Genomic DNA, 21,399 nt, shown 5'->3' on the forward strand with positions numbered 1-21,399 from the left:
TGCAGATGAAATTTGTTATCCAATGAATGAAAGGCGTGTGAAAGGCCGGAGCAACTTCATATTGACCACTAAACCAGATTTGACTTTATTTTATTATTTTTTCTTCGAGGTCTTATCACCTATTCCTTGATGAACTAAGAGGATCTTTTCAGTGGCTTTGTTAAGTATATACAAATTATTCATTTAATCAACTTTGATAAACATTTTACTGCTGAATGTTGAGCGAATATACTATACAGGAAGACAAAAATACTAGGTGATATCCAAGATTGTGACAAATTCTTCAAAAGAGTTCTTATTGTGACAGATGGGCAGATAAGTCTTTATCATTACAAATAGATGGAGTAAGTAGTTCCATTAGTTAGCAGCTAGCTCCTATTAGCAAAGACTTTGTGAATGAATTTGACCATTCGATGCTTGAGTAAAGTATTTTTCTTTAGTCTAAAGCATGACTGACAAAGGATTCATTATTCCTTTATGGTGGAAAAACTTTATCAACTCAAACAACAGCTTGATAAACGATCCTCAATTCCGGACTTTCCTGTGTTCAAGATAATTTTGGAATGATCACAAATCTGGAAAGGAATTACAGCTTTTTAAAGAGGCTATAGACAAGTCTTGAAAAGCAGACACGCTGTCATCACTAATGCGTTTTCCCTATGTGTATGACAAAATATTTTATTTATTTATTTATAATTGATTATTACGGTCCAGTGCCGTATTGTCAACACCGCTTGTGTTGAATAGATTTTCACATATTGATAAGGCATTTCCTCCTTATTCTTTGCATTATCCCGGGCATACTCTGTTAAGGTGACAAAATATGATACTTCTAGAAAAGAATTTTTTTCGAATAACGACAAAAGCTCATCTACCTAGCTATTGGTTTATAAAAAAAAGGGAAAAAGATTAAATTATGGCTCAATTTCTTAATGATAGATACAAGGGTCAGAGCTCAGTAGGTTATACCTAGATTATGCGTCTGATACAGCTTTAAAGAATAACTGATTTTTAAATCTACGTTTGTGCAATTTGAAGTTATTAAACTCTGTTTTCAATTTTGTTTTTTTTATTTTGTTTTTTCAATCAAGAAAAGAAAACATGTAAATAGGATTCAGCCCCCGTCAGAAGCCAACATTGAAAGTAAATAGCTGTGAGTGAACTGATCTTAGGAAATTGTTTTCTTTCTGTTTCATTATTATCACCCAAATTTCCCCTCAAACACATAACGGTGCGTCAAAGCGAATAAGAACATTCAAATCGATGTATTGACTGTTTCGCTAATGGGACGCATATTACGTACCGTGGTTTAGCGTGTATCGCTGGACTTTCCGCTGCACCGCACACACGAGAGAAAGTAAACAGATATTCCTGTTTTATGGTGTCAAAGCTCGATGGCGATCGAATTGCGGGGAACGCCGGACTGTTCGCTGGCCAGTTAAGTGGGTTGTTTGCACTGTTGTTGCAATTTATTTCCCTACTGCAAACGTACGCCGACGAATCGACGGATCGAAATGATTCGTGTTGAAGAAATGGGCCGTTTTGCTTTAGCTCTACAGGCACATGCCGGCATGCTTCAAACGGAGCGCATAAATCAGCCCCGACATCGACCGATTTGTGGCAACGGCAAATATGGAATGGGAAGCCCCGGAAGCGAAGCGGATCTGCGACCGAGCAAGCCTGCACTGTTTATCTTTCGCACGTACACCGAATGCAAACTGTTGCATCGTATCGTGTCCATCCTGATCGTTTTCGAAGCGTTTCATACTGCAAATGATTGAACGATTGAGTCCAGCCGTATGGTGTTGGAAAAGGGAAACAGCCAAACCTTTCCAGCTGCTTACCGTAAGCATCGTTTTCGGTTTCACCTTCCACGGTGTTAGGCACGGTTGGGTAAAGATTTTCTCATGGCATTCGTAGCTTACCTTTCCCAGCAAATGAAATGATCCGAACAAAAGGCAAGCGTCAAGAATTAGCACCGGAAGTCGGGATGATGCTGCACAACAGGGCAACGAACCAGAGCGGGAGAGAAAAATATGCAAACAAAACAAACCGCACCAATCGGCACAGCAAAAAATAATCCAAGAAAAAGGATCTCCAAGAAGGACGTTGTAGTTGGGATTGTAATACTTCCGGCGCTAGGGCGTAGTCTCATTGTTAATTAAATCGCGGCTTTTGCTACGATGAACGGAAAACAACAAGGATTCTCGGGCTTTTCTGATTCCCGGGATGGGGTACTGGCTGGCTGGGGGAAAAAAACATTGTTGAGAAAAATCAGGAAGTTTCACCCGACCGGAAGTATCGGACTAATGATGTTGGTTATTGGATGGGAGCAAAAGCAAGCAAAAAAAGGGATCATTTTTATAGCCTGTCTCCATATTCTTTCGCAGTTTATTGTGTGTACACCCAGTACTGAGCGCTCAAGCAACAAGGAAACCGGACCCTACAGGCGTCCGGATCCTAAAGCAAGCAAAAAAGGGTCCTTGCGCGTGAAAAACTAACCGACCGAAAAATCAAAACCGTGCCCAGGAAAAACAGCGTGGAATAGGAGGGCTAGGTGGCAAGAAATACAATTTTTAATAACCAAACCAAAGGTCACTGGACAATAATGTCGTAGCTGGGTCGACTGTTTTTCTTTCCTTGTGGGATATTCCTTCAGACCATGGTTTCGGTGATGATATCCGGAAACTCCTGATGCTATGAACCATTTTGTTTTCTGTTTCTTTTTTTTCTGCGTGTTAAGGGCATTTATTTGCAGATACGTTTCTGAGAAGTGAAATTCTGATCCTGTAGGATGTGTGTCTGTGTATCGATGATAAAAAAAAGGAAGAAAAGTAAGGCATAAAAGAGCGAAACCCAGCTGTAGCTACAGCACAGAATTTAGCTATAAGTTGTTCGCTCACCCGCTGGGAGTGTGTTGGCCTTTGATTTTATGAATTACTTTATCGCCCAAGGGCTCTATTGTGATATGTTTGCTAGAAAGGAGAAAAAATATCATAGAAGAAAGAATGTCCCAAGACTGAAGATCAGTTCGGTTGCGCTGGGAAGAAGTGTATACGGGTTTATTATTATATTTTGCCCGCTTCTTTCGTCATCAGACCGAATGTTGGGTTCCTGGAACGGCCGCCGATGGGGTGTATCGCGGGGAAAATATTTTCTTTACCCTGCTGTACGGTCACAAATTACAGAATAATATTTATTGTCCCTTGCGCTGAAAGGGACGAACTATATATTTTTCGATCAAACGTCTCCTAACCTCCGACGACCTTTCCACCACTATCGTATGACTCTATGACTTACGGAAACCCAACGACGACGACGACGACGACGACGACGACGACAAAATGGACCGTGGACCATAAATTGACCTCTGAAAGCAGCAAGATGTGGACAGGTGGTGTACTCTGCTAAAGCACGAGAAAAAAAGCTTCTCGTCCTAGAACTTGGATCGAAAAATCAAACGGCCAGAACGCAAGGATTCAAACTGCTGGAAAGAAAACACATGGAGCAAGCGGGTCGAATACATTATTATGCAAATTTAGCCCATTCGTTTGGGCAATCGATCATCGTCTCCGTGCCGGGGCAGCAGCAAATACGACGCTGAAGTGCTGGTTGCTTGTACGATTGTTTCAATTTTCCATCCCACTGCTCGAGCGACGCCATTGCACAGTGCGGAAGGTGAGGGACAAATGACGGGATAAAATGTTTTTTTTTTTATTTTTTTTTATTACAACAATTAATTCTTTGGATGGTTCGTCGTGGAAAATGGTAGAGCCGATGCTACTTCGGAATAATCCTGAAGAATCAGTAGAATGTGATGAAATTGTGTTACGTTGCGGGCTGTTACGGGTGAGCCTAGTCATATGTTTGGAGTAAACTAATTTAATTTATTTGTTCCGAAGTAGAAGCAAGCAAACAAACAAGTAAAATCGCTCTTTTGAGTCCTTTAAATCACTGCTATAAAGAAGCTTTTTAAGAGATGGGAGATATAAACCAGATTGAAACCATACATACCTTTGCAAGTGGATAAACCGCATTCGATATAGAAATAGTTACAGGTGATGCTACAGCTTTCTCGACAAACAATCTTAACATTAGTTGGAGTTCGGGTAGAAAATCGAAAATAAAATTGTTCGGCTACGGCTAACGATGTTTTCAGCGTATTAGTTTTTTTTTGAATCTGCAGGACTCGTTGGGCTCTTTTTCTAATTTTCTTTTGAATTAAAATGCATTTCAGTTCTTTTTTGCGTTTGCATACTTCAAAAGCAATGGTATTAATTCTGAAAAAACCCTTCTTTTCCTTGCCTTAACGACCTTCTAGGTCACGCCGGCAAACGAATGGCTTACTAGACTTTCTTTCTTGGATAGTCAGTACGGATGGGATTTGAACCCTGGTCCGCCAGGGCGCATCTCTGACTTAAAACACCAACCTAAAAACTCCAAAAAGCATTTCTAAGGTGAATTAAATACTGCAGTTTTGCTATCAATCTTTTTGGCTTATTTTTTTCTTCGAAGGCGTTCAACACATAAAATTCAACTGTTTTCATTCTTTGCTTGAATATCTTTGGGTTTAGAGCTTCCAAGAAATTTTTGTAATTTAATTTCGCAACTTTTATCCCACATTATGCTCACTGTGAATCGTACGGAAATAAGGAAAAAACAAACAAAAAAAACAATCGACATTGGTATAGAGAAAGAGTTGCCATTTCGGTGTATAGTTGATTTTTTGCTCAAAATGGTTCACCACGGCGCCGAAAAACACTGGACTGGATAGAGAGTGATTGGCAGTTGGACGGTCTACTTGTTTTTCCCTTCTCAACCCTGCGACCAACCTGCTCGATTCTTCGAGCGCAATTTTTCGATTGATTGAGTCCTCCCGGTGTACGCGGTTCGGTGTGGTTGTTTGTGTGTGTGTTTTTTTTTGCTGTTGTTCCGGCTCCATTCCCTCAGCATTGGAACCATGGTATGAACCGTCAAAGCACAAACAGTTTATCGTGTTCGTCGTCATCGATCCAGTCTCGCGTGTCCATGTCAAGCTTTGGCAAACCATTTTTCCGTTCTGCTGCTGGAAGATGGCCAGAAAAATAATGACATAACCGGGACGTGGGGTCGTGGTCAATTGCACGACAACTTCAAAAGTGTGCAAAATCGATGTGCAGTATGTACGCGTCCCTGAACCGCAGAAGAATCCGGAAAGGCGAGCGACGAGTAGAGTGAGTGTGAGGAAAAAAAAACAAAGCAAAAGCTTACCCTTTTGTGGTGACAATGTGCCAAATGCCAGAACCGATTCGGGAAGCTTATTTCATTACGCTTCCGGAATATGAAGGAAAAAGAGGCCGGACAGAAAAGGAGGAGCAGGAGGAGGCACTGTTTGACTAATTAGCCAAACGAAGACTCCCGGAATGCAACTCCAACTCTCAAATGGTTTTGATAAAACCGACCAGAAAGACCAGCGCCATGGGTCAGGTGGAAAATTAAATTCGGAGCAACCTCGGGGGCAAGGGCACGGAACGTGTCGGGGATTTTGTGCTAAATGACTGCCTCAGACACACACACACATACTTCCACACACTAACTGACTCGGAACAATCCAGTGGCAGCCGGAGGTCAGCGGTCAGCGTCGGTTCCGCGTCTGGAACAAATTAAAAAGAGTTTAAAAATTAATTTGTTTCTTCTTCGCTCACCCATTACAAAGCCACACCAAAGTTTGACCTTCTTTTGTCGCAAATGGCACCACCACGGCCCGACCACGCCGAAGAATGCAGCACGAGAAGGCCAACCCTTTTGCCACCGCCTTTTTTCCGTGTCCCTTTGTACATGTACCCACGTTGGACTTTTGCCGGTGCCGCCACCGGGTGCATTGTGTGCGAGTAAAAGTTTTCCAATTGCCAAAGAGAAATATTTTGCGTCTGTTTCATAGTATTTCTTAACATTTCTTTGCGTTGTTTTTCTTCGCGTGGGCAGCTAGCTGGGTGCGTAAAGGAAACGGTTTGGTCCGAGTCGATGAAAAATGAGTTACGGAATCGTTATACAGTCTGTCATTTCTCATATCTTCCGTCTTCTCGGACGCTGGACATAGACTATTTGCCGACGGACGGGCTGATGGATTCGCAACAAAGTTGTGCCTCGGGGAAAAACATAGGAAAAATGCAAATTCATTTCAAACGCTTGTAACATGCAACCGCGGAAACGGAAGTACTGTAGCGTGTTGCATTTTGTCGTTTGACGTCTGGTAAGCTCAACGAGGGAGCGAAGTTTTTTTTTTAAATTGGTCACAAATTCAGAAACAATGTATGAAATATGAATCGGGAAAGACTTACAAAAGATTTCCAGGCATTATGTGTAATATGATACAAATTATTGCTAATTTGTTGAAGTTTTCTTTGAAGGCTTTTAACCGCGAAGACGCTTGAAGAGATAGATTGCATCGTCAGAATTCATACCAGCGTTTAAGGGTGTTGAACTGAAAACAATTGTCAGTAATCTTAAATCAATTCATTGGCGCAATTCTGGTGAATCAACAGGGCAATTTTGCTTTACTTATTTGCTAGGATTTTCTATATGATTCAATAGAAACCTTTCTTAATGGGTTATGTTTAAATGTAGGTAAATAGAACTAATATAGGTAGCACTTGAATCAAAATGTTGCAGTTTGAAACAGCACCAAGCTGTTTCAATATACCAATTTTATTCGAATATGTTTCCCTTCATCCTGGAGGAAATCCATGCATGATTCCAACTATTTCCGCTCGTTTACAGCAAAGACCTGATTTCTGAAATGCTCATTTGTGTTTTATTTTAGTATTTTGTGCCTAATTGTAAGCTTAATTGTTGAAACATTTGTAGAACTATTTTTAAAAACGTTCTACAAAATAAAAGCCAAGCGATCCTGAGCATCCTTACGGCAATTAAGACAACCAATGTCAGTTGTCTTAAATAAAAAAATCTGATTTTTAAGCTGGGCTCTCAAAGCTTTCGTGGTCAGCTGCTGCTGCGTTTTGGATAGAAATAGTTGAATTGGATCGTCTTTGTTTAATCGGATCTTTGTTGAAAAAAATGTTCTGGCACTACGAACCTCTTACCGTTCGAAATGTATTCTTCAAAAACAGCAACAGCTGCCAATTCTGAGACATTGTCACAATGAAAAAAGTCTTCATTCAGTCAGACATGAAAATGGAGTCTTATACTTCGTGCTTAGTTCCTCAATTCTCAACAATATTTTGTTAAATTTCATAGTCACCGCCACTCATTGCCAAGTAGTCGGAATCGATCCTTCGTTCCCCACCAGACATTTGTATTATTTTTTTAGAAGTGATGTTATAAACTTGAAACATGTCGTCAGAGAGTGTCTCATCATTTTCAGTTCATCGACTATTCCGAACTCACTTCAAATCTGCTGATCAACTGGGCACAGAACTCCCTCGCTGCAGTCAGTTTCAAATCAACTTATTTTATTTTCAGAATAAAAGAGTCCAAATATTAAATAATAGGGAACTCTATTAGCATTTATTTTGTTTTCTGTATGCGTTAAAAACTCTTAGCATTGTATTAAATCTCAACATAAGCTCAACTTCAACCTGATTTGCATGTACTTTCTCTTGCTCTTGCAGATAAAAAGGACAAAACGAAACAAAAGCTAGAAAAACGAACGTCCGACGTGAACGCGGCGCCGAACGTGAAGTGTGTCCTCGTGGGAGACGGTGCTGTCGGTAAAACCAACCTCATACTCTCGTACATCCAGGACCGGTTCACGCACGAATACGTACCAACGGCATTCGACAAATACAATGGTAAGTTGAACAGAATTTTAACTAAGGAAAAAAAAACTAATTACCGATCAATGTGCAGTTTGTGTCAATCTAATATCGGTACGGTGTCCTACTGTCTGGTACAGATTGCGGCAACTTTTCCTCCCAGCTCTGCTCAGGAACTTTTGCTGTCATGCATCGATAATGATTAATCCCGTTTTTCAATTGACATCTTTCCGGCTGGAAGTCACATGTGTCCGTGACACATGTGACTTCCAGTCCGTGAGTCTGACAGACAGAATGTGACGGTATTTTCTGATTGATTTATTGAAACACGTTTTGAGCCGTGTAGGTTGCACACGTTTCGAAGTTTCTCATCACGCCCCCACGCCCAATTTTCGATCCTTACCAACTCTTGATGGTAATGCAGAAGCACTTTTGCAACCTGCATAGCTGCTTAGCTTTTTAACGGATAAACCAAACTTACGTTGATTGTCCGGTTCAGCCGGGTGTAAATTTACTGCCCTACCAACCCCCCAGAACTAAGGGTGATTATTCTGGCAGTTCCGGAAACTATTTACACGCTGGACGGATAGCTGAAGCTGGGAGGGAAGCTGATGCAGAAGAAGCGAACATAATGGTCATCGCTATCCTTCTGTCGGTATTACGCCGGAAGAGGACCCAGCAGAAACCAGCAGCAGCATCATGAATGGAAATTACTCATTCTCTGTACTTGACTCGGGGAGGTAGTTACCGGGAAAGCTAGGATAGGGTAATATAACAAAAGCCGGTGTCGGTCCTTAAATCACAAGCTCCCCCAACTCTCTCTCTCTCTCTCTCTCTCTCTCTCTCTCTCTCTCTACTATCCGAGTTCTACTAGAGCTCAGAGTGTGAGGTTCAACTTTTCTATCTCTTCATTTTGTTTTGTTTGACCCGATCCGATGTGCCCAGCGCCAGCGGAAGCCAAAACAGGACATCTTGTTCTGTCGCCTCTGGATGGGGAGGATCGAACTTCCGGCACGACCCGGTACCGGAAACGGGACGAGAACGGGATGATAAGCTAAGGCTGGGCTGGGGACGGAAGGAATTCATTGCATTTTATCGTGCCTCCATGCAATAGGACGGGTCACAAGTTAGTCACTGGTGAAAGCAAAAAGTAAATCCCTAAAATCAAAATCCTTGACTGTTGGCTCGGTACAGCTGAAAGCACGGGTGTCTGATTCTGTGCGAGTCGGCAGCGTAGATAAGGGAAATAAAATAAATTTCGTATATTTTTTTCTTCTCTTTGCCAAAACTTGTTAGGCCCAACAAAAGTGCAAGTTCGTAATTTTTTTTTTTTTTTGCAAATGATATCCTCACGAACTGCTGTTGGTGACACAGTATATAAACAGTATAAAAAAGTCGATTTGTTGTCCACCAGTTTGTTGAACTCAATCTTTTTCCATAAACTTTTTAAATAGAAAAACGAAACTCACAGTGAAGTATTTCTTTTCCTTGTGCCGACCAACAATGGCCGGATGATGTAAAACATGAAATTGCATAAGCTTTTGACATCTGTCACTTTACATGGTCGTTGGCCTACTGAGTACAAGAGATTTACTACTGGTGCCCTTTCGTAAATGTTTTTTTTCCTGATTGCAATTATAATAATAAATGTCGATCACTTCTCACCCCCATTCCCGCACTGTACTTGTATGGTTTTCCCTTTGTGATTCCCTTTTGATTCTCTGTTATTTCATTTTGACTTTAAAAAAAGAACGAACAAATCGGTCGTTACATGACAAGCGAAAGAGATTGAACCGGGAAAGTGAAAAACGGGATTAAAAAGTGCAATTTATTGAATGCTATTGAGATCAATCGGTGCCACGGGTGTCGCCCAAGCATGAGCACACGTTCCACGTACGCGTAAATTTTTAATTTCGAAAATGAGTTTTCTCGATTTTCCTTTTTGTTCCGCCCGCAGTTTACCCACAGCGTTATTACGCTTGCTTTTATTGTCCGCCTCTGCAGCTGAATGCTTTTTGTTTCATACTTCCAACCACCCCGAACTGGTGGATCCGGTTTTATCGTGTTGCATACCGGCCTCATATTTGTCACACCCGTTTTGCTTCAACTCCGGGCACTTCGATTGACATGAGCGCCACAATGTCTAAGGACCGGTAAGGACCGCGCCGTGTGTGTGTTTTGACGTTTCATTATGTAGACCCGTTGGGTCTCATTCGGTGTTTGGGACAGGTGTGTATGTGTGTGGCGTACTAGGCTCAGCGACATAAATATTCATAGTGCATCCATTGCACCTTTTTGCCGTAGGTGTGCCACGGTGGCCGCTTTCGAACATGGAAATCACCTTCATGTGGGTGTGTATGTGTGTGTGTGTGTGCGCCAACACAAGCCTTTTGGTTTCTTTTGCGAGTCAAGCATGGTTCGGCACCGTTTACTTTATTACATTCACATGCCGTAGAAGCCGATGGCCGGAGGCATCCTTCGCACCGATGAAAGCCCACCCCATCATCATCGTCAGCAGCATTGGCACGCGGTTGTTACGGGCGTTACAATAATCTTTACCATCACCACCAGCCACACGGAGTATCTGGCGTTCTGGCTGTTGTGTAACGAACCGCCACTTCTGCTATGTAAATTCCATGTTTCCGCGTGTTGGTCGCTTTTTTTACGGTCGCATGCTTGCTGTTTCACGGCGATGTTAGTTTAATTAACGCATCCTTGCTAAGCATCCCCCGTTGAGCCGGTTGGTGGATGCTTTTTTGCGATTGCCTGTTGGTTATTTGTTTTTAGCTCATGGACCATGTTCTTCGTTGGTACTGTGTGTATGTGTTTTTTTTTTTTCTACTTGGAAGGCACATTGATTAATGCTAAATTCTCAAGCATGAAGCGTTGTATTCATTTGTTTCATTATAAGCTACTTTGCGGGGCAATTTTATTTCTTATTAAAGCTAAAAATATACTCAGAAACAAGAAAAGTATGGTGTTGTCTTCACCCAACATCTTCTATTATTTTTTCCATGCTAGTAGGGAAATATTTTTTAAATGATTTTTATGCACTAGTTTTTAAAAATGATATTTGTGATGGTCTAATTATGTTGTAGTCATTATTTTGCACTGAGACATTCCTCAAGGTGTTGTGAGTTAATTAACAGAAGCTACTAAACCATATCACAATTTTTCATGACCGCTCAAAATTATTTGAATTGAACAGGTTGATTTAATACTTGCTTCGTTTGAAGTAAATATTTGAAGAACAAAAAAATCAAATCAAACTAGTTATGCGTATTGCCTGCCCTCTAGGCGCAATTTATCAATCCTACATTCATAACTTGTAAATTCAAACTTCAAATGCGTTGAAATACCTAAAAGACTAATGGCTAAACTTTATGAACAAACACAACTGCAAAACGCCTCGCAGTTCCATTCCGCTCAATCCTCGAGCGAGCTTAAACTACCTCGAATCTGAAAAACAATTAATATAAAACATTTCTGTGATGGATTTTTCGGTCCCCGAAACACCCTCAGGCGACTATCGAACCGGAAGTTGCTCACGCGAAGACTTTACGCTCTTCCATTCATTTAATACTTTGCCAAAGAATGCTGAGATGAAAGGCACAAATAGTTGCTAACAACTACTCACCGACGGCACACAGCACCGAGTGTTTTCGATTTTGATTGCCCAACGCGAACGTCGGTATGCGCCGCGAATCTACCGGCTGCCCTTGGCAGATTGTGCCCGGGTATGTCGGGAATGTTTCTTCGCAATTCGAACCAATAAACGGATGGCGAAGCGGCTGGCAACCGGCAAAAGGATGTGACTTCGTATTACCGACAGAATTAAGGATAATTGTGCTACCAGCCGGCGATGCTGTTCATCCTTCGATATTACACCGTTGGCACGCTTCGCTGGAAGAAGTGGACGTTCGAGAAACGGTGGCTTCGATATCGTACATAGCCGAAGCAAAACTTTCGCCTGGTGGTTTCACGGGCACAGGCCGACCGGCTCGAGCCGTGTAAGGTAGCGGCAAATATTTGATCAGAATATAGTGTATCCAAGGATTCTGACGCTGTTTGCACAAATGCTGCGTGTACTATATATGATAAGCTGCGATGGGTTCCTGATGCCTGAATCGACCAATCAGAAGGAAGAGCCCGGCCCGGCGCACAGTCTGGACTGGAGGGTTGATTTGGTCCTTGTCCGGGGTACCACATACACGTGTCCTTAGCCTTTGTTGCTTCTTGACACTTCCGCGGACCGGGTTTCGGTTTGCCGAGCGATAAGGCCATAACCGAAACGTGATATATGCTGGCGGAAAATTCTTCTTCAAACAATTTCCGATACCGCACCGAAACGTGATTCCGATGGTGAGACTGTGTTGGATGGATGGTCCTGAACCGTGCTGTCGTGGTTTGTGGCGATGAGGAAACCTTGGGCAGTTGCGGTGAATTGGAAACGTAACACAGCTGCCTGGTGACCTTCGCTAGCAAAGTACAACGTTCTGTTGAATGGGAGCACACGAATGGACACAGTAGGTGACATAGAATAAGCTAGATATTATAAAATACTTCGAGATTAAAAATATTAGTAAATAAAGATTCCAAAAAATCAACAATAATCAAATCAAGGAAGCCTAAGCTGATAAAATGTCTTGTCCACCTTCTCCAGAAGTTATAGAACCAAAGAAAAATTATAAGAATGAAAAAAAACGGAAGAAATTATCAGTACTTTTCTGGTGCTCACGCTGTGCAGAAGGTCTCACGCTAATGACTCTACCATGTGATTATTCAACTAAGATTACTATAAAAGCGAAAAAAGTGTAAGGACATCAGTGCCTTCATGAATTAATTTCAAAAACCTGAGAGATATCTGCACTTTGAACCGAGTTCTTCTTGTCTTAAGGACCTACTAGAACACGCCGGCCAACTATGGCTTACTAAACTTGCTGATACCACGTAGTTGGATAATTAATTCTCTCTACTTTGGAAAGGTCCGGATGAGATTTGAGCGCCAGTTCTGCTGTGTGAAGACCGGCGTTTCTTATCTTGCCACCGTAACGTACCCAGTTCAAAGATATGATGATCATACTTTGGTTCTAAATAGTTCGAAGTGTAATCATTTCTTCCTGTAAAAGTAAAATCTGTAGGAATTGGCTGACTGCTGTCAGGATGGATCTATTCCCACCTTTCTGTCTAGGATTATCTGAAACGCTTCTAGCGATTTCAAAAAAGTATACATCAAGTGCAACAGATTGTATACAGTCCTATTGGCAAATGTTTCTGCTGCTCCTGAACAGTATCCAAAGATGCATAAAAATTAACCAAAACACGAACACTCTATAAAACACCGCAAAACGTTGTAATATTAATGGGCGGTAAAGTATAATACGTTATCACCGAACAGCGATCATTTATGTCACCTTCCATAACGACACACAGAGTGACACACACTTCACATAAAGATTGTATAAACCCACCCCATCCTCAGTTAACATATGCCAAAGACATCATAGCATCGATATGGAACGCTTTTTGACAGATTTACTTCCCATACCTTGGCGTGGCACACCGTATCGTATCCGGTGTGCGAACCATATTGAAAAACACAGGCGGAAACGAGCAGAACACGAAAGCCACGCTCCTACACGTAAATGTAAATTTAATTCACCGCCACGCTTGGCGTCCGATACGGTGGAAATATGGCATGTCCCGATCAAATGAAATGCAAACAGTGTGGAATAAATTGAAAACAAAAATCATCAAAATTTGCCAAAATGGTAAATAAATCAGGCTGGCGTGGTTACATCATCTTCTGCACTGTGATGGCGTCTCACTTTGCCTGGGGTTGGAGATGTTTATCGAGAACGTATTACCTTTTGCCGACGCTTTGGATACACACGGACGGTTCGAATCGGCGTTTTTTATGCGTTACATGTTTCGTGAAGTTTATGTGGATGATTTTTAAAAACAATTATCTACATTTATTAAGCTCTATCGAATCACTCGAGTGCGCCAGTGCTTTTAAAACGATCGGGTAAACACTTTTTGAACACGGTAAGACGCTTGAGTGAGAACTAAATGGCAAAATAAAATGAAGCCGAAATGATACCGGAAATGAAAAAAAGAAAATCTTCTGCAGAAGGTGAAAAACAAAACGAAAAAAAAACAAATCGATACAAGCGCTTGCAGCCATTCGTGTGACGGATAAACTCTTCAGAATGAGTATTTTTTGTTGCCGTTGTTGTTCGGGTCCGGGTATCATCTCTCTTTTGACTACGCGCTTATCGTCGATATTATCTGGCAACAACCGGTGTGCACAGCGTGCTCATTTTCTACCCACGTCACGTTACTGCGGGCTCACCGGTTATCGATAAGATGCCATACCATGCTTCCCGGGTGAAAAAGTGTCTGCAAATAACGTGCAGAATGTGCCGGTGGCAAACAAAAAAAAAATCACAAACACTGGCAGCATGAAAATCCTGCTGCCAAACAACTGAACCGAAACCTTGCCCGAGATGTATATATACATCGATAAGCGATGCAGAAGATTAAGACAGATGGATCACCGTCAGTTGGAAGTCCTCGCGAACCTTCCGAGAACTTCAGGTGAATCATACAAACGGGAAGGTTTGGTCAGTGGCCAGATTGTGCCGCGTATCGGAACCACCTCCCACCACCCGCTGTGTTTGTTTGTTTGTCGCAATGTTGCGACCGCCAGTAATTGAAACGTTCTTTTATGTTGCGCCTGACTGGTTGTCACCATTTTGTAACAGCCGATCAGTCAGTCAGCGGTTTTCGGTAGATTCGCCAGCTCGTCGTTTTCTGATTGTTTGTGCTACAAGGCTCGATGGATGCTTACGTTGTGGAAGATTAAAAAGAACTGGACTTGACTTGTTGGTGGGTGCGTTTTTGCTGTCAATGAGCTGATTTCAACGCTCAACGTTGGTCGAAAAAGCTTCGCACTTCCCTGTGGAGCTAAGTGTTTAGCTGAGTGTTGATGAAATGGGCTGCTTTTCATCGGACACGGACACGCAACACCGACCGATGTGAGAATGGAACCAGCTGTTCACTGCTGTGTGATGTGCGGTGGAAAACAAACATGTCCCGCTGGGTCGGGTCACTCTCCAGCACGGTGGGAAACCCCGTCGGGCAGAACTGTCAACAATTCTCGGTAGGTTGTTGTCGGCTATCAGAGGAGTATTCGGGGTAAAAATGAATGATACGATCACAAGCAAGGTAGGGTACACAGGCTTGAAACGTAGGTGAAGGGGTTATTAAGGGATTTTATTGAAAATTGGTTTAATGCGTTAAAGCTGGTGTTAGAAAGAAAATGTTTGTTGATATTTTATTGACGATGGTGTAAAAATACTGCCGAAACGTGGTTTCCCTGGAATTTTAATTTACATTTTAATGAACAACTCTATTTCAAGTGAATATTTACATCTATTTTAAACGGTATAACAAATTCAAAATATTGAATTTAAATCGTCATTAAGGCAGTTTTTTTAAGCGTCAGTAGACAAATAGATTTTTGAAATTAAATGCGCTCACAAAATGCTGAATTTTTCATTTATTTACCATTCAGTTTTAGAATTGAAACGAGTCTAAAGGTACAAGTGGTTTCAATCCTTGTATTCATAAAGTTCGGCCTGGCTGTATTGCTCTATTTTTCTTGAATAGTTCTAGAAATGGTTGGCTCTGTTTAAGACGTAATTCTCTTCTGCCCCTTCTTTCGTCCTTATAGTTGCGATTTATTTTTGGGTGTTATTTCTGACGTATGAAACGTATGAAGGCACGGTTGGGATGTGCTATCGATACCATCGTAAATTATCATATTATTACTAAACCAGATGTCCCTCGCTCTGAAGTTGTGAAATGTAGACGTTGTGATAGATTTGTGCTTGAAGTTAGGGGGAAGTTATGTTGATGCTACCCATGATAATCTTACCTACTAGTAACACGGTGCATGATAGCCAAGCTTAGCAGTCGAATAGTGAAATTCTCTACCACCTTAAAACTATCTGATCATCAGCCTAAAAAAGAGAACTAGTACATGTTGGTTGACAGTAGTTTGTGTGGAATTTTTTTTTCTCACATCTTAGAGGACGGGTTGTCTATTGCTAGGCATAGAGTAAACCTAACACTGGAGAAAAAATGGAGGAACTACATTTAGCCATTTGAAGCACTTAGCATTTTAGTTCGACCGTTCTCTTTAACGAGTCTAATTCTAGTTGAATTTTGAGATCAGAGACTACAGAGTACTAGCAGTGTGTGATAGTGTGTTTGCGACCTTATTTTAGCGTTTAAAAAAAACCGTTTCAGTGTTATCGATCATTCCCAGAATTTGTTGTAGAGAATAATTTTAAGGTAGTTTCATGTTGGTGTTAGAGCAAATCGAGTTAAGACAAATTTGGTGAGGATTTTATGTAGGTTACAGAAGCCAAATGCGATTCTGATACTCAAATAAACTCCAACATGAACGAACAATGCTACTGGACATCTCTGAAGACGAGAACTAATGTTGAACTATTCTATTGATTCGTAGAATCAAATGTCACGATTGAAATAAATATCAAATGCCACGATTCTGTGATTTGATATCAATTTCTCTTTTTCCTTTTGTATTTGTATGCGCGAAACCTTGCTGTCTTCCGTCAATTACCTTACCTTATAAAAAGCTTCAAAACTTATAAAAATTGGCATTACAAATTCATTACCATTCTCATAAACCACTGGACTATTTGCGACTATAACTCTCTCCAATGCTTCACATTTCAACACTTCAACAAAGTCAATTATATCGTAAATATCAACTACCGGTACTTCATCACAATTACGCGAGACAAAAAGCTCAATATGAACGGTTATGAATATCAAGTTTCCATTCCAGCATTGCAACACTCAAGAGATCGCGCTTAAAATATCGGTTTGCGCGGATCCTACGCGGTCCTTGAACAGATTTGCTTACATAAACCGTACTGCACTACTCCACGTGCTCGTCCGGGCTGCGGCCCTGTTTTGCCAGCGTTGCAATCCAACTTCCGCCACATTGAACGATAATATTCTTCCGTCAATCAACCTGCCGCCTGGTTGCACCCGTTTATGCAAATGAGTGTCGATCGAAATTGTGTCTCACGGTGGGTCGGTCCCGACGGAACGGGAGGTTATTTCTTTCCATTTTTCATTCACTATTATACACACACACACACACACACACACACACACACACACACACAGTGCAGCGTTGGAGGGTAGTGTTTGAATTTTCATTCGCATCGTTTCGAGCAACGAACTGTGGTGCTGGTGCATCACAACTCCCCCGTAAACGCACAACCCTCAGCACGAGCGAACCGATACTCGAGCGAAATAATTCAATATCTATTTCAATGCAATCGCTCGCACCGCTCTAGCTGACCCCGAACGCAAATGCGAAATGCGGGCCACTCGAAACGTCGCTCGACGAGAGCGTTCGAGTGCGCAGCGTGCGGTGCAGATTCACACAAGACACAGGCTGCTTTGTGCAGTGCTGCAGAACCTCCGGCACCCAGAAGCGACGAGGGAAGAGCGGTAATTGCATTGGTATCATCCACAACCGCTGACCATGTTGCTGCAGCTCGCAGGTTCGGGTGATGCAACCTCCCGAACGATGCAAAATCGATTTCGAAGTGCCTGGCTGGACGGTTCTGAACAGGTCCCATGAGGATGGTTTTGTGTGGCGTGTAGCAGTAGTAGCTCGTCGTCTGACGACGAGCTGTCCGGGGTCATCGTAGTTCACACTGTTTCAGTTGCCATGCAAAACGGCCCCAAACGAAGGTGAAGAAATCTGTCAACGGGGTCTGCCCGATTCGATAAACCAGAAAATGTTCCTAATTAAGATATCGTCCTCGTTGTCGGCGTTGAGGTTTCGTTTTGTTGGGATATTCCAGGTGTATAAAATATCCAGCTGCCATATTTTGGACCGGTTTCGGCTTAAAGCTTTTCTCGCTCTCTCCTTCTTGTTGCTATCAAGAATTCATGATTGCATAGCATTCGCGGGCTGCCCTGACTCACCGCACACAGTGTTCGGGTGTTTGCTTAATCGACCACCTACGCGTCCTTCGGTGCGCACAGCTGTGGTTTAAATCGTTTGGCCGTGACACAGTGTAGAAGCTGAGCTTATCTTGTTGTTTTGACCGTTTTTTGTTGTTGTATTTTTCATGTTCAGTCTTCCTGACTTCTGATGGAGGAAGGAAATTTTGAGTCGAAAAGCAATATTATTGGTTTAGCACGCAAAAGATCGATTGCTTTATCAAACTATGGATTTATTATAGTTCTTCTTTATTAAAATTCTCAAATATTCAACGGATAGTTTTCCTCAAGCTAAAACATGACGTTTTAAATAGATAAATCCCAAAAACGTATGAAAAAAAACCTTTAGCAAAGCCCCAACTATTGAAAATAGAATGAAGCATCAGTATGCTAACTAAATATAGTGGGACACTCGGCTACAGCACGGCTTGTATTCCTTGGTAATCGATTGCAGCGACTCTCAGTTGTCAGTTAAGTTACAGTGTCCCAGACCTTATCAAAGCTCAATAACTTCAACATAAAATTATGTGCAAACCGTTGATACTTATTAGCATTCATGAAAGAGAATGATTTGTTTTTAAATATAGAAATTTTAGATGTTGAAGTTATATAAATTACAACCCAGTATGCCCGAGAAAAGGCAAAGGATTATGAAGAATTGCCTTGATAATTATGTTCATTATCTCGAACCGTAATAATTAATTATAAATAAATAAATATTTTAAGCTTTGAGCAAAATATTCTGCCTGTTGTATCGAAGGGTGCCTTTTGCTCACAGGAAGAATTGTTGTCACTTATCATGTTGGACACTCGAGGCGAAAGGGATTATAAATTTAGTGGTTTAGTTGAAATAATAAAAAAACCCTGCAAAGTTCATGCTCTGATCAACTGTTTTAGAATCGTTATCGATCAACAGATCAACAGATGTCTTTTTCACATTAATGATGGATTCCTTGATTTTATTTTTGCTTTTTTTGACTATTTTAAAGCAAAATTAGCTGTGGAAGACATCTTACAGATGGCTAGGCAAATAAAAAGCGAGACAGTGAATTAATAATGAAAATAAAAAATGTTGCAACAGCCTAGAAAATTCTCACTCAGAAAAAGCACATAAAGTTTGGCCACTGTCAAATCTGTTTGCCGAAAAACTTTTTTTTCCTAATCAATCTCAATTTTGATTCTTTTTCGTCACACTCTGCTCAGTTCCCTCCGCAACCCATTTCATTCATATCGTAAAAATTATCAGCGATCGACACATAAAAAGACGCCCTTCAGAAATCAAGATCCCATCTTCATTGTCACGACTTGATTCTAACTTTCTCTGGTAATCGATTCCCATCTGACAGCGGTTTCATTAAATGAGTACGTAAAGCAGCAAAAGAGACCTGGCGATAGTGGGTTGAAATGAGCAGATGGGGGGGAAAAAAAAGGAAAAGCAAAACACAAGCATAATCGAACGTCCGAACGTCCCAAAAAATCCCAAACGATGCATGCCACCTGTGTCAAATGTGTGAGAGAGGGACCTTTTTCTCGCTCCTTCCGGGAACTCATCATTGTGGCAAAGGCTATCGGCCATTCCCGTTCCGTTCGGCACCCCCATACAAAGGGCTAAGGGATGATGAGAGATTCGGGAATGACTTTCCGGCTGTCGTCCTCGTTCGATTACGGGTCATTATTTAGATTAAAATATGGATTTTAAGTTTATTTTTTAACTCCACCGTCGTTTCGAAATCGTTTTTTTTTTCGAACGGGGAGAAAGCAACGACATGTTTTCTGGGTTCCACGGCCTGCGCTGTAAAGGGTTGGATGATGCGGAGAATGTTTCTTTTTTCTTTATTAGTTTTTTCTCACCATTGGCCACATTTTAACCCGTGTTCTTCTGCGTGGGAGGACAAAACCAGTGTGGTGCAATGTGTCGATCATTTTACGACCATTTTGGTAATTGGAAATCAATTTTAAACTTGATAGACCGACGGGACAACGGAATCAAAAATGTAAAAAGGGAAAAGTTTTTCGTATGAAACTCGATCCATTTTTAAGTTAGGTTGAGGAAAAGTTCAGAACGAATTTAGCTCCCCCTTTCTCCTCGACTGAGGTGGGTTTTGTACCATGAATTAAAAGTCATGTACTTTTTTCCATCACACAGAAAATAAGAAAGGTGAAAAAACACTTAACAGACATTGTAGCTCCTTTGACTGAGAGCAGTTTCCACTTGAAGCCAGACCAACATTTTCGCTACTTGAGCAAAGCCTCCCCTAGAAGCCTAGAAAGCTCTTTTTTGCGGTAAAGCAGTCTGTACCTAAGAACTCGAGCATACCTAAAATTCGGTCCGCAATAGCATTCTCGTGTAACATTCAACCTACCTTTACCATAGCTCTTGTACTGCTATCCGGCGGACATAAGTTCTTGAATTGATGAGCCTGTGCTTTAACAGCATTACACAAAGTGTATGGAACTTGTATTTACCTGCTTTTTTCCCTTTTTCTTCCTCTTACAGTGGACGTCAGCGTAGACGGACGACCGATCGGTGTGACGCTCTGCGATACAGCCGGACAGGATGCGCTCGATACACTGCGGCAGCTTTGCTATCCCGGGTCCGACGTTATCCTGCTCTGCTTTTCCGTCGTCCAGCCGGAAAGCTTTCGATCGCTGGCCACCAAATGGCAGCCGGAAATCAGCAAGCTGAAGGGTGTATCGGTGGTGCTTGTCGGTACGCAATCGGATCTACGGAACGATCAGTGTACGATCAGCAAGCTGCAGGTATGTTATAGAGGGTGGAAGGCTGATTCTCTAAGCAATGGGAAACAGTTGGCTGCAGTTTTGTAATAGGGGTGATTCTCAATTATGCTTTCATTTCATTCTCGTTTTAGGCGCAGGGAGAAAAGCCAATCCTGTTCTCATCTGCCTGGGACTTTGCCCGGAAGATAGGTGCTAAATACATTGAAACATCGTCACATAAGAAGGTACATATCGAATGGATTATTACAAATAAACAGCTGTAAAAGAACATCTCAGATAATTCATTAATAATCTGCCGCTAAGGCTACCTTGCGGTCTTGGCCTGCATGAAAAGTCTTCAATAACGTTCAAGGTCGAGAGGCTTCCAATGTTAATCAGATATCCCTATCCCTTCTGGTCCACCACTCCTATGCAATTTGGGTTTACCACGCACAGCTTCGTTCATGTGAACGACTTAAAACACCTTGATCAGTACTTGCCGCTCATCCGCCAAAATCAGCTCTGGATAGAGTTCTAACTTTCTTGGTGACGAAGATTTCGCCGTCTCTAGGTTCATTCGTTAGTTGATCTTTGATTCAAGATACTGTTTTTGACTTCTTCGAAAGTGTGAATACCTTTATGTCCATAGCTTCTATGCTTAGTGGGACCGCCAATAGTGCAATCATTAATCATTGCAATATTAAGGTTTTGCCTTGATAATCTCAGAAGTTTTATTAAGCTTTTACTGCATAGAAGAGTCCCAAGGCGTAACATATCTATGTCATCATCGTACGCCAGAACTGTATGGATTGTAAAATTTGTAAAAGAAGTCTCCAAACATCTCACAGATGATCCTCTCTATCGA

At 41.7% G+C, this 21,399-nt stretch overlaps 1 protein-coding gene across 1 annotated transcript in view; it reads left to right on the forward strand.

The window, feature by feature from the left end:
* The window catches only part of LOC126557823 (uncharacterized), a 38,611-nt gene that overhangs the window by 15,450 nt on the left and 1,762 nt on the right, over positions 1-21,399 (forward strand). Inside the window, exons 3-5 of the mRNA XM_050213719.1 lie at positions 7,611-7,790; positions 20,314-20,576; positions 20,687-20,779. Of these exons, the coding sequence (XP_050069676.1) occupies positions 7,611-7,790; positions 20,314-20,576; positions 20,687-20,779 (536 nt within the window). The remainder of the gene's footprint in view (positions 1-7,610; positions 7,791-20,313; positions 20,577-20,686; positions 20,780-21,399) is intronic.

The sequence above is a fragment of the Anopheles maculipalpis genome, chromosome 2RL, assembly GCF_943734695.1.
Source record: "Anopheles maculipalpis chromosome 2RL, idAnoMacuDA_375_x, whole genome shotgun sequence".
In the NCBI taxonomy this organism is placed as follows: Eukaryota; Metazoa; Arthropoda; class Insecta; order Diptera; family Culicidae; genus Anopheles; species Anopheles maculipalpis.